The following is a 16,829-nucleotide window of genomic DNA, read 5'->3' as shown; positions in this document are numbered from 1 at the left end:
GCACTTGGTCGTTTGCAGCAAAACAAAACACGTGCGCATCCGTGCGCCACGAGTTGCGTCGCGTGAATCACAACAATCGTGCGCTGAACGGTCGCACTCACTCGCAAGCGGTCCCAACAAGGGGCGTAAAACCGGCGTAAGAAAATTGACCCCCCGGATAGGACACGACGGAGCACGGCCGTATAGGAGAATGATTCCACACACACACACACAACCCAGAACCATGTGACCACCAAAGGCCACATGAAAATAGAAGTGTGGGTTTACAACTGACGTGAAAATAGAAGCCTTCGTGTGTAAGACAAACGGCATTGGTTTCATTTGGCTTTGGTTGCTGTTGGTTTGATCCGATGGGCGGATTGCACGGTTCGATTTACCTGACGCACGTCTGCCCGCACATGGGTCGTCGGTTTTGCTTTGCAGGAGATCAACCGATTTATAATTATCGAACCAGCAGAAGCAGATTTACAATCAGGACGGAACGGTGCCGGGATGTAGAAAACACGTTGCAATCTGAACTCTTGATTTGTAAACCCCTCTTCGTGTGTAGTCGATGAAGTTTTTCAGTTATCTTAAACTTTTACAACCTAAATATGTTAAAAATTTCTGGAATGTTCCCGAGTTACGCGACACTCGAATCCGAGATACGTGAATTTCAATTTTTTTAACAGTTCATGTACTTTTGTATGCGGAATTTATTTTTTTATATACCAAATTTAATTATTTTTTCCAAAAATAAGGTAAGTGTACCGATAATAGTGCAATTCATGCAAACAATTTTAAATTGGTTGAGATGTTTCGAAGGAGCAAATTTCACTGATTCACGTAATTTATTTATTTATTTTATTATCACAGAAAACACTTTTAATTAATATAGAAAAAAAAACTTAGTCTCGTAAAAAACAACGAGAACCACCATTCTTTTAATGGTATCATTTCCAAAGATCATTTCGTATTAGTAGAAATATCTTTGTTGCATTTAGTTTGACGTTGGGATGGATTTTTTATCCATCTTATTGGTACTTGCAGCTCTCTTGGTACGTTACTATGTTCTCAAAAATGACTTTTGGTAAAATTTTACTCCAATTGTCGAAATAAGTGCAGACATATTAATTAAGTATATGCTTCGTAACGTGTGATTCTCTGGCACGCATTATTCGCGTAACTCGCGAAATGATTGTAGATTATTTACTCTAGAAAAGATCCTTCCAAACTAATACGTACAAAAGGACAGTGGCCACATTTTTACAGAGTGTCAATGAAGCCTGTGCCTCTTTTTAAGCGCGTAGGAACAAACAAATCAACGAGACAGAGCAATGAAGATGACCCGCGGTAGTATAGATGAATTGGAGAATGACAGATGTAAGTTACATCCGAATGAAGATAACCGGTTTTGAGCTCATGAAATGCCTTTATCTGATCCCATTGCGTTCGTAACAACAGAGGGCCAGATAACGCAAAAGTGTGCTAAGATGATGTGGAACTAGCAGCAATACAAAGTCCTTATAAACCAACAAGATCATGAAAATCACGGTACAATCGATATACGATGGACCTTAACGACTTCCCGAGGTCTTTCCGATAACATTATCGATTGGGGTTTTTGTACACGATGATTATCTGTACAGTAACACAGTTAGGTCCTTTACTAGCTGTACATGATGAACAGTTTTGTCGAAGAGTTAATAGGTAGTTTGTGGGATGTAAGAGTACTCTAAGACTGTACCTCAAAACCTCAGGACTCCGTATCGAGCAATGCTATATTTATATGAACAGAGCTGTAGGCCCTTCGGGCATAAACCAAAAAAAAATGTTTTAATAACGTAGTTTTCATAGTTTATAGTTATATTGGTCTGCTTCGGGCTACAAAATCGGATTAATCCTAACTTACCGCTTTAAAGGAGAGGTCAAATAGGAGTAGAAGGAGCTAGTGAAAGAGAGAAATCAAACAGTTCCGATAAGGAATTTTTCCGTGGAAATCCGAGAAGGAACATGGAAACCGCGGGATCATGGATGTTGTCGAGGAGAGGGGTAGCAATGAAGGATATTTGGGCATTAAGAAGCAGTAAAGCGCCAAAGGTTGCGAAATTCGGACGCCAAATGACGCAACACTCCGAGAGTTCTGCTGGCTCTCGAGACCACGGTTAAACATGATTTGAAGATGTGAGTTTCGAGTCGATCGAGAAGCCAAGATCTATGACACAAAGGATTACGAGATCGGGAGTAGGAAATTACTTGACACATATTGGTACGACAGTGGAAAAGCATTAAGCGAGCACCAGTGAGAAAAACCTAGGAAATAATTCTGGAGAAAGACACCATTATTGAGACATTTAATAGGGATTTAATCGTCAACATAATAGAGGAAGGCGCAGGTGTTGATGTCGTTAATCAAGAGAACAAACAACACGGGGCTGCCGTTACAACGTGCTGTCTTGTGGGACGTGGGACACCAGGGCTACTGGACAGAGAATATGGCCAATTCAATTTATCATAATTGTGTCAGAACTGTTTACAATAGTTTGTAAAACTTAAATCTAGATCGGTTGCTCTCGTATGTCTTGCGATGTCAACTCACCTGTTTTCCCTGGGCCAGGGTGTACTGATCGGAAAGATGTTATTGGTTAGGAGAGCCGTTGCCGCGAACAAAATAGGTCAGCTAGCAACTAGAAAAAAGCTGTTCCTCAAAGCCATGTTCTACTGATATTGCAGCTTCTTTCTTGCGTATTGTACGTTCTGCAACTGGCCACTTGTATCTGTAGAAACTGTATCACACCATAAACAACAAGTAACGTTATTTTCTGCATCAGTTTTACTGAAACCCCAATGCAAATGAGGAAATGCAAGTGCAAGTGTATTTTTCTTTTTGCTCTAATGAAATGTCAAACTTTGCCGCCAACGTTGATGTTGTTTGTAAACATGAATTTGACAGCCGCTTAAAAAAATATCGAAAACGCGCGCTGCACCCGTTTTTTCAAGTGTAGGTAAAGAACCAATTTTTGTTTAATATTTAGACAATAAACCATCTCTTCGTACAATTGCAGAAGTTTCGTACGCACAGGTTCACAATGTGTGACTCGATTGAGTCTGCCTTCGTCGCAATCAGCCGGTTGGCGTCCGGTTCGGAAACGACGTACGATCTGGACTCCACTCTCTTTCCCGCTGGTGGGTTGCGCCCCGGTGAGTTGGTCGAAATCAGCGGTGAATCGAACAGTGGAAAGTCACTGCTGTGTCACGAGCTGATCGCTCGCATCGTACTGCCCACGAACTGCGGTGGGCTGGAGCTCGGTGCCGTGCTGATTGATTGTGAGAACGGCTACAGTGAGGCGACACTGCTGAGCATTATGGAGAAACACATCCTAAATCAGGCGGAACCCACACTCGCCCGTACGCTTACCGATCCTGCACAGATGGAACACATCCAGCGGGCCGCACTCGGACGGCTCCATCTGATCGTGTGCTACTCGCTGGAACAGTTCGAGTTCTCACTACTCGCCCTACCGTCCCTGTTTGTGAAACATTCCGAGGTAACGTTCGTACTTATCGATTCGGTAGCGACATTCTACTGGACCAAGTGTACGGCAAAGAATCTCATCCGCCAGGACACGTACCAGCGATCGCATTGCAAAACACTCCGCAGGCTTGCCTGCAAATGGAAAAAGATCGTCCTTCTCACGAAACCGTCCCACTTCGGGAGTCGCCAGGGATCGTGGCGTGATTTCGAAACGACCGGTTCGATGGGTGTTGGACTGCTGGACGGTGCTGCATCAACGTCACAGTCATCAGTTTCCTTCGCGTGTAATCCGCCATCGTCCATAAGCACACCGACCGTCAGCAGTTTGATTGATCATCGCATTGAACTGAGCGAAATGGATAATCCGAGTCCCGGCAGAGCAGCCGATGGGGACGACCTGCGGTTCAGCGCGTTCGTCTCAATGGCAGACAAACGACAGTATGTGCGGTTCTACCTAATTGATAAGTTCGGATTCAATTGGTTGGAAGCTTGAAGTTGGAAGATTATTCCCTGCTTCCAAATCAGCCTCTAATGTACCTGAATGATCTACTGTACGTGAAAAACTATAACGTAAGAAGCAATAAATTAACCTAACCATCATTTACAACTCCATTTTCTGCCTTCAAGAGTTTTATTTCATCTTGTTTGTTTCTCGCGCAACCATTCGCTAGTTGAGCCTGTATTTTCATTATTAACCACACAGCGCCTATAGTTATAAATTCGTCCTTACTAAATCTGAAACGCACCCGAAATGGTAAGGGCGAATGTGAGATGTTCATATTTCTATGCGGTTGATGAGTAATGAGCGCTTTTCATAGAGAAAATAAAAGAAACCAGGAAAAGTGATAAGGATTTGGAAAAGATTGGGCTCACAACCAAAAACAGTTACAAAAACGCGCGCAATAAAAGGGCATAGAGGCTGCATTATTGACCTGATTCTTTTGCAACAAAAAATCCCTTTGTTTTGAGTTTTTCCTATCCCTGGCTGTGTGGGATAATTTTTGTGGACAAAACAAACAATCGTTAATGCATAGAATGGTTCAAGAAAAAAATAACGATTACAAGGAGAACTGTGTTACAGATGTACGAATATCTGACGTGAAAGTTCTCTTTCTTCGGTACATTAGTACATTAGTGTGTGGTGCCCTCGTGGTGGGCATAATGATGCGTGGTTAATCGTTTTCTAATTGTATTGCGCTTCATTTTTACTCTCCTCTAAACTCACACACACCGCTCACTGCGGAGATGCGCGCTACAATTTAACTATCTTAGTACAACTAAGGATTATCTGTTGACGCGTTGTGTTTTTTAATGTGAAGGTGATCGAACGAACACGTACGCACGTATCTTAACTAGCATATATCCGGGTTAATAACTATGAATCCATTCCATCCAACGGGCCATAAGTGCGTGCCATTTTGCATGGCAAACTGAATGTACGCCATGTTGTCCATCATACCACACACATCGACCGTGTGGTTACTGTCATATTAGATCTAACTGAACGTATGTTGTCAATGGGCACGCTGTTGATATTAATTTATGTGCTGTTGATGGAGTACGCTACTTCTCCCACTTCCCGAATTGCTTCTCCTACCGAAACGGCGTTCAAACTAATCGATGTTATTAGAAGTTTACTATGTGCTATGTACAAGTCATGTAAGACGTTAAGAATGAAGTTAAAATAAAGTCAAATTAAACGTATCCTGCCGGCTTAGGTGGCTACGTGTCACGCACACAGCACCGTTGAGGTGATTCCGCTGCTGCACGGAAAACATGCTCGCGATGCATATTTCATTCGGCGGTGTTCGGGTGTTACGCAGCAAACCACTTTCTGGAGAACAGTCTCGCGCCTGAAAAATGCTCTTTACTTCATGTCTTTGGTGTAGGCATCCAGCTCAGCATCCAACTCTTCGGCCGTTTTTGTTTCGCGAGGTTGACGTCTGCCGCCGCCGCTACCGCCACCACGACCACCACGGCCTCCCTGGGCTTTACCTAAAATTGGAAATGATGGAAATTATCAGAAGCTGTCGATAATATGACAGTGAGGCCATTTTCAGTATCTAGTATGTAGTCTGAACTAGTGATGGGGTAGAGGCTTGGCAAACACAGCTTGGACACGTCCCTTAAAGCACGACGTGAAAGAACAAACGGAAATACCGGGCACAGCGTACGACAAACGTTCACTCTCGCTTATGCGTACGACGTAGGATAGATTTTTCTGCTCCATTAAGCGAAGTTACAGATGGGCGTGGACGTCTCATGTGTGCCAAGGCATACGATTCACTACACGATCTGATCCGGAGTCGGAATGGAATCCGATCTGTGGAATGCCACGAGTTCGAGTCCTAATAGGTGGTGACGATGATTTCGGTGGGTGTCATTCAAAGGCCGGAATCATTGCATCTACTGGGCTTATTGAACCTACTTCGAAACGATTCCAACTCGAACTCGCTGTACTCATGGGTCGGGATCACTTATGGTTTCTTGCACCTGTCGGAATCATTCTACCAATCGGTCCTGCTAAACATAATTAGACCTGATTCTGACTTAAACAAGCTGCAGCGACCCGTTGGGCACCTACTACTTTTAGATATACCCCTGCAATACTAGTCTAAATGACAACTTACCAGCACCGCCACCTCGACCACCAGCCGGTTTACGTGGGGAACGGGCAGAAGATGCCGCTGGTGCAGCTGGACGGGGAAGGCGTGGGGATGGAATTTCCGACGTTGCCATCTGAATGCTCATCGGGCGACCGTCCAAAGGTACTCCATTGTATTGCTTCATCGCTTTTATTGCATCCGAACGTCTTTCGAAGACCACATCTGCCGTACCTGTCGTGTAGAAAAAAAAAAGCCTTTTAAGACCGGGAGCACTTCCCCATCAAGGTGTTTTAACTTACCAAGCGATCTTCCCGATCGATCATAATGTACTGAAGCGCTTCGCAGCGGCCCAAACTCGGCAAACAGCTCGTTGATGTCCGTCTCCGACACGCCAAAGTCCAGGTTCGACACCAGCAGCTTCGATACACCACCAGGTCCGCCTGCACCGCCAATGCTACTGATTCCGGCCGACGTCAACAGACGGTTCTTACGTGGTCCCTCATACATATCATGTTTCCATGCGCTGTTCACGTCGCCCTGTGGAATGATGTGACGAGGAGGGGGGGGGTTTGTTTGTGGGATAGAGTCATCACTCATTGCTTTGCTCGGGGGGTTTTAAAGGTACTCCTGCACATCTCTCAACATCTCCTTCATAACACGCGTATCACACGTTCTTCATCCTCTGCAGCGTCGCGCGTTCCATCGAATAGGCCAGTATTCGCCACACATCACGCCATGACTCGGTCAAACTAGCACCCTTCTTTCTCCGGTCCCTAGAGAACCTGTGCCGTGAGCTCTGTACATTCCCTTTTCTGCGTGTTTTATCATTTATGATCTGCGTTATTTTCATTCGGTTCTTTACGATGTCTGTTCAAGAGCCTTTCGCTTCTCTGGCTGGTATTATCGCGTGGCAACACACGGGCCAACCTCTTCCGTGATGAGTCAGTTTGGAGAATTAGCGACTAGTTGTATGGAGCATCTGCAAAAAATTCGGTTCGCCTTTCCCACACAAGAACGACCGCAACTATGTAACCTGCGAGCATGTGGAGGAAGTCGCCTCATGTCAGCATCCCTCTATCTCTCTCCACACATTCTCCAATGTTACACACGCATTTTTGGGCAGTTCGAGTGTCTCAAGCAAAGAGAAGCGATAAATCAGCCGCCTGCTTCGATCATTTCACCGGCGAAGATGCCGGGTACTGGTAACTCCAACTCTACGGAAAGGGCTACTGCGTCCTTCGCGCAGACCGTGCGAAATATTTGACTAGACAAGAGCGTGTATATATATGTGTGTGTGTGTATATACCATGTGCGATTTAGTAAATCCCGGAAGAGAGGAAAAAGCGAAGAAGATCTGCGTCAAGCGTTTGCCCCGATGGTAGTTTTAGCTCGGAAGTGTCGTTGACAAACTTCAGAAATGCTGCAAAATGAATGGTATCGTGTCTAGGAAGATCTAAAAGATGGTTGGTTTGCTTTGGGATTGAGAAAGTGTGACCTCCTAAAATGGGATTGTACACACGTTGTAGCGTTGCGGTAAGTCGCAGACAGGAAGAGTAGATATCTGAGAAGATTATCACGGTGATTGGATGCACGCACATTACAGGGCACAGGACTCCAAAGTATACTTTAACGCAATAAAATGTCATTTGCATTTGCTCATTTGCTGCCACGATTTGAATTCTTCAATGCACACTCGCGGGAAATTTACTAGAAATCTTTCTTTTTCTCCACACAACACGACACGATACGCACACAGAGGAAACCATCAAGACATTTTCGATCAACACTGGTAGAAAAAAGGTTCATTTTCGTTGGAAAATTACAACACAAAACCCAGAGCTTCATGTTTGTCGTGTAACATCGTAAACTTCGCGCTTACAACACAACAGCAACGACGCTTCAATTAAAAATTTGGCATGATAAATGACCTGCACAAGATACGCACTTCCTAACACAATCATAATACTATACGCATTGATACAGGACGACCTTCAGAGCGATTCTTGCACCCGTAGCATATTGCCGTCAAACAAACAAAAAAAAGATATCAAAACATATCAAACACGCGACGCACACACACACACACACATGTAAACTACACTGATGTACGTACACACCGTAGCGCATCCGTTTCACACTTCATTCTCTTGCCTTTTTTACCACAGGACGCGTGTAGGGCGACGACCCATTCTATGCACGGCACGGATTTGTAAACCAAACGCAACACGCGCGCACCCACACACACACTTATACACACGCGCTCGCACTGTTCCGGACAGATGCTGTCACAACTACACACACACGGCATTGCCGATTTCGCGCCGTACCAAATCATCCGAGCTGACATTTTTCATCACCGACAGGCGCCATCTTGCTTTGGCAATGGCGTCATTTTCCATGAAGGGCACAATGATTTTGTGGCGTAACAAAACTTCTCCAAAAAGCGTATTACACAGCAGGCTGATTATTTTCTCTCTATCTGCAAAACGCTTGCTAGATGCCCGCAGCACGGACGCACCTTTATAACGCGAAAATGTTCATCCGATTGTGTTGTGCTGTCTGAATTCATCATTTTTTTCACGGTACAACTGATTCGATTCTATACGCGGCTCGGAAGATTAGTGATCCGCCGTATACTTGCAATTTCCTTTCAAAAAACGATGCATATAAGCGCCGTGTTTAGGCCAAAAACAATACTAACAATGATTGTTATCCGTCAGCTTGAAGTGGCTTTTACGCAGGAGAACGCGTTAGTTTGGACGCTACTGCCCGGTAACGATCATTCGACACGCCGCTTTTTTAACCCAGAGGTTGAAGTCGCCGCATTAAGGAGTTGCTAAGTTATGTTTCTCATCCATCGCTTACCCGCCCGTAGCGTGCCCGGGAGATTCCGCCACGATTGCGTCCCTTGAGGACTCCGCCACCGCCGCTAGCACCACCATTGCGTTGACCACCCGATCGGAAACCGTTTCGTGAATTTCCGCCAGCGCCGCTTGCTCCCGCACGGCGATTCACACGGCCTGCTCCACCGGAACGGCCACCACCGCGCGGACGGTTCGATTTCTGGGACTTGATGATTTCATCAAGGCTCATTTCGATTTTGTCAACCATTTTGTTCTTAATGCGAGCCGTCGTGACGTCGGAAGGTAAGTGCTGTGAAAGTATTATTGGCGCCGCTTTATCAGTGAACAAACAGTACAACTCGTGCTGTACAGAGCGCGGTTTTACGTACACTTTGAAGTGAATTAACTTTTCCCTACAATAAAACGTGCGAAATTCGAACAAATGGCTGTGGTAAGACGGAGCTCCTCACTTTCGTGCCTAGAACACACGCACCGACTTTGCAAATGATAGTGATGGACACTTCAAGTAACCGACCACGGTGTAAACGCAGCGAAGCGCTGTCAAGAAAGTTGGTCCCCAATCAACAAATTTGAACTTTAGCCTGACAGCCCAAACTGCAATGTGTCAAGGTATTTATAATATACAACATGAACATGAATCAACCTTGTTGAGTTAAACTAAAATTGTGATCACACGAGTAAAAAAACTACAATATGTCAGGGGTTTAAAGATAGTACACTGCGCAGTTTGACAGCAGAGCTGTTGAGGGAGGTATTTGAATCGAAAATTCAAATTCACAATACAGGCAGTGCCCGAGATACGCAATTATAGGATATATTATAGAAACTTGTATGCCAGAAACTTGCATGCAAGTTTGTTGCATGCAAGTTTGTTGCGTGCAAGTTTATTGCATGCAGCGTGCTGCTTTCTACAAGTTTGTTGCATGCAGTGTTGCTCAACATTGCATACGAAGTTGTGCGCCATCTACCGGGAAGCGCGTGATTTGTGCTTGCTCGGCTGGTACTAGGTGTCACCTCTTGAAAAACATGCTCTCCTGGTATCGGAAATCTGAAAACAATTGTGTGCGCGGCAACGGTATAGTGGTTTTTCGCAGTTGACAAACTGATTTTGTCACTTGACAAATTTGTCAGCGTTTTGTCAACTCTCGTGGGCCCTGCACATAATAACGCGTGCTAGAAAATGACTGTATACTTCAAAGTCACTCAACAGAGTCGACTTCCCTCTTTGCACTTAATTTATTCAGCGAATCAGGCGATTTTTAGAAAGTACGTATTGAAGTAAGTTAAATACAAATGTGTTGTATGACAAAGAAAGGTATTTTCGACCAATTTTTCATCTTTTTGCTTACATTTTGTGCTGAAATCTAACTCAGTTGTAAAATTTAAAAAACCGTGTATCTCAGAATCCTCGTATAAGAGGAACCGCTTTTTTCGCAGACTGCCTGTGTTACCCAAGTAGCCAGATTTGCTTAAGCAGCCAATTTGGCAACGCTAAAGATCGATCTTTAAATAGGTCGTTTGCAGTAGATATCCAGCCTTGAAGTTCCGCGACCTTTTAAGTAACTTTTAAGCAGCCCTCGGCCAAAATGTAAAAAAATGTGAATGCCTGCCTACACGGTGGAGCTGTTCATATTTATGGCTTTATGTTTCTTTTTTTATGTATTAATTATCATTTTATGAGAATCGAACCTCGAAAGACAACAGAACCACTACTTTACTAATTCGGCCATTTAGTTTTATTACGTCACACCCTACAAAATACATATATAAATGATACCAATCTAAATGGAAAAAGTTAACATTTTCGTGTACATTCTTTTTCATGTTTTGTCTATTTAGGTATCAATTGTTATTTCGGATTTTTATTAAATTATTGCAAAATAATTGTATATATATATCTTTATGTATCGTTGACTTTTTATTACACAATAACACAAAACAAACGAATGCCACTTACTACCACTTTCAATCGGCGGGTGTTACGAACTTTGCCGTAGTTTGTGAGCCTTCATCACAGAAGAGTATGCGCTACGAACTATGTTGCAGGAGCAGATAACCTCGCGATCGCAAGGATATGATGACTGCAGTACATAAGGAGGACCCGCATCCTTAATCGTACGCATGAATCAGATGCGAATTGGAATCCAGCACGTTGATTTAATACACCTTTACGCGGATTAAAACCATTTTATTTTCACTTACAACTTCCCGAAACGGATAGCGTCGTTTGGGGAGCCGTCATTTGACAGTATAGCTATCATATTGTAAACAAAGTTCCATCGAGTACCGTGTGCTTCCAAAAGAACCGCATAGTTCCGTCGGGAACCTTTAACCGACTACTTTGGAACTCAATAGTTCCACCGTGCGCTGCGTGCGGTTTAAGCACCCCCAAGGTTCACACACGGTTCGCTTTTTCACTAAGCAGCCCTCTAGCAGCGTTATGGTTCGATTTCAAACGTTTCAGGCTAATTGGGTAGAAGCTGATTACAAACTCTTACCCTGGTAGTATTCATAATTTCAACATAATTTTATCGTTTTATATATTATCTGGCAATTGAAGTTAAGCTCTTACCTTTTCGTTTCCGACTTGCCCATGTCCGATCCGTACCGTCGTGCTGATAGGTGCACTCGGTCGATGGTGAAATGGTTTTCGGATGAAAAGAAACTTGTATTTAACAAACGACTTGCAAAGAAAAGAACAGAAGCACACCTATTGTATTTTGATAATTTATGTTATACGTTGTGTTGCGTACGCGGGCTGTATCGCACGACTTCAACACTCCTGGCTGTCGCTTCATGCGATGGTCAACCGATTTCGTACGAGTTCATGCTGCTAGTGGTGCCTTCGATGGGTGCGTTTGAGCACCACTGCTTGAGATCGTACCCAGTATAATGGTTGGCTTCTTCGTCGGATGGTTCCAAAGACCGCCAGCAATCGTCCCGAGATCCTCACTCGGTCTGCTACGCGTCACTGCCCCGACGTTATTGTTCACGACCTCGGAGCTGGGATATTTTTGATTAATTTGAGGCAACGTTTTGAGTGACCGTGCTGAGCTACCGGTCCCAGCACCAGTGGAAGCACACCCATTGCCGGAACCCGATTTTTGTAAGTAATCTTTCTGTCTGGCCGGTTTCCCATCGTTGGAGGCGCCCGGTGATCCTTTCGGCGAGGATAGTTCGCTTCCACTATCGAGCGAATTGACGGAGAGGCGCAAATGGAGTACGATCTTGTTGTTCAGTTCCTTTGGTTTGTAGGCTCCAGAGCTACCGATCGTGGACGAGCTGGATGATGCCGGTGTCGGTGTTATCTGTAACGATTGATGGGCACGTGTTTACGCTGAGCTTGCTGCGACTGACTGATGAGCGTCCCATTGACGCACTACCTTGTTCCGTGTGCCATACTTTCCGGTTGGTTTTCGGTTGCGACCCGTCCATCATGAGCTGAAACACATCATAAACGGAAGCTAGATTAAATGTTATATTTATTTCTCTTCCGTCCGCATAAATTACGATCAAAGATAGAGAAGTATACGGTGAAAAAGAAAAAGAAAGAGTGATTGATAAATTTTGTATAGAATTAAATTTTAAATAGAATCTGGTCGTAAACCGGATAGCGTGAAGGGATAAATATAGGAGGTCTATCTCTAAGACGACGAGAAGGAACCTACAGAGGTAGTGCAGAAAGAAAAGAGGAAACGTCGAATTCGGATGAGAGAATACAGGAGATGAAGTAGGACTTTGCGTGCGAATGGTGGGATTTAATGTCAACTAAACCCAACATTCGACAGTGGAGAGAATATGAGGGCACAGGGATGGAATATCCATGTAGAAATCTACGGACAGCGAGTCGCGTAAACTTTATCTGTACCATCTCTAGTCTCTGCATAGCGGTCACTCCAGCTGATGTCCAAATTACGCTATCATAGCCCAGAACGGAATGAACTCAGCAACAATACATTGCCTTCAAACGTAAAGGGTCTCGAATTTCCTAGGCCATGCGAATGATGGAGCCGGAAGTCAGTGGATGAGGTTAAGGGGAGAACTATTTTAATGTCGTCGTCAGTGAAAAGCAGGTGTCCATTACTCGGAAGAACATTAATGCATTGATGTCATTGATAGAAAGGATAAAAATGATGGGACTAATTGCACTTTCCTGAGGACAGTGGAGGATCAATCCCCTTGGAGGCCCAGGGCGGAACTTTTAAAGAGGGGCCTATAATTTTGCTACGGCATTATCGGTGTAAGGGAGGTGTACTTCAAACATGATTTAACAACACCAGTAAAGTCTCGGAAAAAAAGCTCCTTTGCGTACACCTCAGAATTCAGTTGCGTAGCCCTGTAAATGGGCTTAGTAAGCTAGTCTTTAAATAAACGTTTGTATGCGCTAAGGAAAACTATAACGCCACATTTTTTACGATTTACGTACATTTACGAATCCTGAGTAGTCCAACGCCTTCTACGATTTTTCGCCCAAGGTACAGTTTTCAATCGGTTTACTTCACGGTAACAATAAGAGAAATTTCTTAGAAACCTGTTTCGCTCATGTTGATGTTTAAGACCATGAACAACACAATTGTTTTCAGATTTGCGATACCAGAAAAACATGTTTTTCAAGAGGTGACACCTGCAGTGTGGAATAAATTTGCCCATCACTATTGCATTGCATACTGTCAAATCCGTGAGAGCGACCGCTAGTGTAAGGAAGATGGATGAAACGGAAAGCATCGTTCATCTCGCACAAACTTCCCATCGACTGGTACGAAATTCCATACCAACCAGCTATTTTCAGATTTCCGATACCAGAAAAGCATCCACAGAAGAGGTAGCACCTTGTACAGCAATTTTGCTCGAAAACCGCCGAAAGGTATGCAATGTTTAAACACTAACTTTCTCTTTGGTCGTGAAAAATTTCTTCGAAAACTACCAATTTCCGAATGTATAGTACCAGGAGAGCATCCACGGAAGAGGTAGCTCCTGGTACTGCGCGGTAAGGTATGCAATGTTTATACACTAACTTTGCAAACAACTTGCAATGCAAGTTTGGTGCATGCAAGAAACTTGCAAGATGGCGCCCAACTTCGTACTTGCATGCAGCAAGCTTGCATGCAATCTTGCATGCAAGTTTTCGCATGCAATTTCTTGCATGCAACTTGCATGCAAGTTTGCATACAAACTTGCATGCAAACTTGCATACAAGAAATTGCATGCGAAAACTGCCCATCACGGTTGACCGTAGGGATGAAACGCACGAACCGTGTGGGATTCGCCAACCTGCGCTCGATTAGTTTGGCGGTCCGAAATTGTTTCTCTCTCTCGCTTGGCATTACTTTGTACGGCTGTGTTTCCTCCTCGAACTCGGCCGAACGAGCCTAATGAGCTATGAATTAACCTTTTTCCCCTTATTTCCTCCGTAGGGTAATGAGATGGATGGAATGGAAGCGTTTATTTTTACGCCAAAAACGGTCCCCTTCAACCGGTGAAGGTTGTCCGGCTAATAATAACCTTGACACGCTAAGTTGTAAGCATAACGCAAGCGGAAAACGCACCGTTAGGCAAAAAATAGAAAAGCGGATAATTGTCGAGCATTTTCAATGTTTCGTTAGGCTGATAAGTTTTTTTTTGTTTTCGTTTGAACGGCCTGGCCGTATCGACAGCTGATAAGATTAAATGTCGAAGAAATCTGTAATTCACATTATCTCATTGAAATTCACATTATCCTTACCGGTTTTTATAAGCGGAAGTTTCCGTTTCTATAGCGATGTACTTGTTGTGATGTACCTGATTTATTCCATGACTACCGCCTTCTTCGATGTCGGAGAATTGTTTACTAAACAGCTTCAACCACTTAACGACCACTGATCTCCGGTGATCTCACCTTGTACAAGGCAACACAAATCACGGTTCGGTATTGTGCTCTATTTCTCAAAGCATAACATCGTTTCTTGCAGCATAACTGAAATCATTCAGTACTATTATCGAAGCAGATATCACAAGAGATGAAGGACGACACCGGTAAGCAACAGACTCAATTGTACCCCACCGCAGGTTCAACCACCTTTTCCCTTTACTCCTGTTAGCATTCCCTCAACACAAAAGGGTGATTCCCCTTCACTTCCGTGACGACTGACGGGTGTCAAACTGAGGGCTCCAAAAAATATCCACTTCAAAAACGCCAGACACTCGCTGTGGGAGTAGAGCGCACTGACAACACCGATACCGATGACGAGTTTGGAGGGAAAACGCTTTTCCTGCGCTTCCGTCGACGTTTGGACGGAAAATGAGGGAAAATTGAAAAGCGTTGCAACGTTTTTATACGCAAGCGAAAAGGCGCACAGTGAGCGGACGCTATGACCAACGGACGGAGAGGGATACAGTGAGTCCAGAAGGATGGGAAAATTGTTGCACGGGTGTACGGGTGAGTCGCTATAGGTGTGTTTTGATCGTATCGAAGCAGGTCACCTTAGTCGCCGGCTGTGGGACTGTGTACTGTGGGGAGTTGGTTTTTGATGAGCGGGCCATTTTGGCGTGTAGCGTAACGGGTAGCGTCGCGCGGTTAGGCAAACAGCTGTTCTCAGGACAATTTCAAGTGCTTTGAGGTAGGTCTGAGGAAACAAAACTATAACTAGGTACTAAACTCTTCTCTGTATAGTGGTTGAAGTCAGTGTATTTTTTGTGATTGTAGAGTATTCGATTAATTAATGAAGTTATAAATTAGAATTGCTTTATATCTTCAGCGTTTTTATAGTATGAGTAGGGAAGAACATACACATTTTCATAAGACGTATCCAGTTAGTGTGGAAATTTGTTGGCCTGTACGAAAATTACCGTTCTGTAACTGCAACAAAGTCATGGGCATAAGAATTGGTCTAAACACTCTACTATGTTATGCACATTAAACATAATGAATAAAAACTACACTTCACGGTCTTGGCTTCAAGAGTCCTCTAATCCGCTCACGGTCCAAATATTTGGGTGTGCTACGCAACTGTCACGCGGAATAAAGATCATTCGTTGTTGGATCGTTGAACTGGATACATCTTCCGTTCTAAAATTGCAGCTGTGATTTCTGCTAGAGCACATTCCAAAAGTATAGATTATTGTTGTCATTACACCTATAAAATATAAATAAACTATGAAATTTAGCAACATTATTTCCTAACCGTTCGTGTATTAATAATTTATTTATTATTGAATAAATGGGATTAGATTTAAGGGATTTTAGTCATAAATTAAGGATAGGAATTAGCGAAAGCAATATCAGTGTTAACCGCAAGATACTGAGTTACCAAACCCCTACCACCCAATCGTTACCCAACACTCTCCAAGGTCGTTGCATTTATTATCGTTAGCTCCGCGTTTGATAAGTGTAATCCAGCCTTCATGACTGACCACTAAAACAAAATGCTGTTGCTACAATACATACAAACGGTGGCCGATCAAACGGTAGGTGGACTAGACGCCTGCCAGGGGCCCCGTGGAAAATAGGGAACTCTGACTGTTGTAAAATTAAAGGAACTGAAATTAAATGTTCTCAAAAAAATAAAAACATCCACTCCCACCGGCCATTCCCTCCCTCCATTGGTTTCTAAACGCGTACATAGGCGCGTAAGCTGCATGGACAAAATTTAACTCTAAATCGGCAGACGCGAGCACAGTACACAGGTACCTGTCGACACACGCGTTATCGGTCTGTCGCTTTGAATGTGTTCGCCTATGCCTATAATTACAATATGTCAGGGGTTTAAAGATTGTACGCTGCGCAGTTTGACAGCAGAGCTGTTGAGGGAGGTATTTGAATCGAAAATTCAAATTCACAATACAGGCAGTGCCCGAGATACGCAATTA

The 16,829-nt window shown here is 43.9% G+C and overlaps 2 protein-coding genes across 2 annotated transcripts; one reads left to right on the top strand and one right to left on the bottom strand.

Annotated features, from left to right (window-relative positions):
* The first annotated feature begins 3,068 nt into the window (after nt 1-3,068).
* LOC128305062 (uncharacterized) lies at nt 3,069-4,119 on the top strand. The gene has a single exon (XM_053042346.1). The coding sequence runs from the start codon at nt 3,069-3,071 to the stop codon at nt 4,005-4,007; it is 939 nt and encodes a 312-aa protein (XP_052898306.1). The 3' UTR covers nt 4,008-4,119.
* Nucleotide 4,120: 1 nt separating this feature from the next.
* LOC128305064 (THO complex subunit 4-A) lies at nt 4,121-9,454 on the bottom strand. The gene is made up of 4 exons (XM_053042349.1): nt 8,986-9,454; nt 6,420-6,657; nt 6,145-6,351; nt 4,121-5,509 (listed from the first exon to the last, which is right to left on the bottom strand). The coding sequence occupies exons 1-4, from the start codon at nt 9,229-9,231 to the stop codon at nt 5,382-5,384; spliced, it is 819 nt and encodes a 272-aa protein (XP_052898309.1). The 5' UTR covers nt 9,232-9,454; the 3' UTR covers nt 4,121-5,381.
* Nucleotides 9,455-16,829: the final 7,375 nt, after the last annotated feature.

The sequence above is a fragment of the Anopheles moucheti genome, chromosome 3, assembly GCF_943734755.1.
Source record: "Anopheles moucheti chromosome 3, idAnoMoucSN_F20_07, whole genome shotgun sequence".
In the NCBI taxonomy this organism is placed as follows: Eukaryota; Metazoa; Arthropoda; class Insecta; order Diptera; family Culicidae; genus Anopheles; species Anopheles moucheti.
The sequence above is the reverse complement of the archived record's forward strand: the minus strand, read 5'-3'. Positions and strand labels throughout refer to the sequence as shown.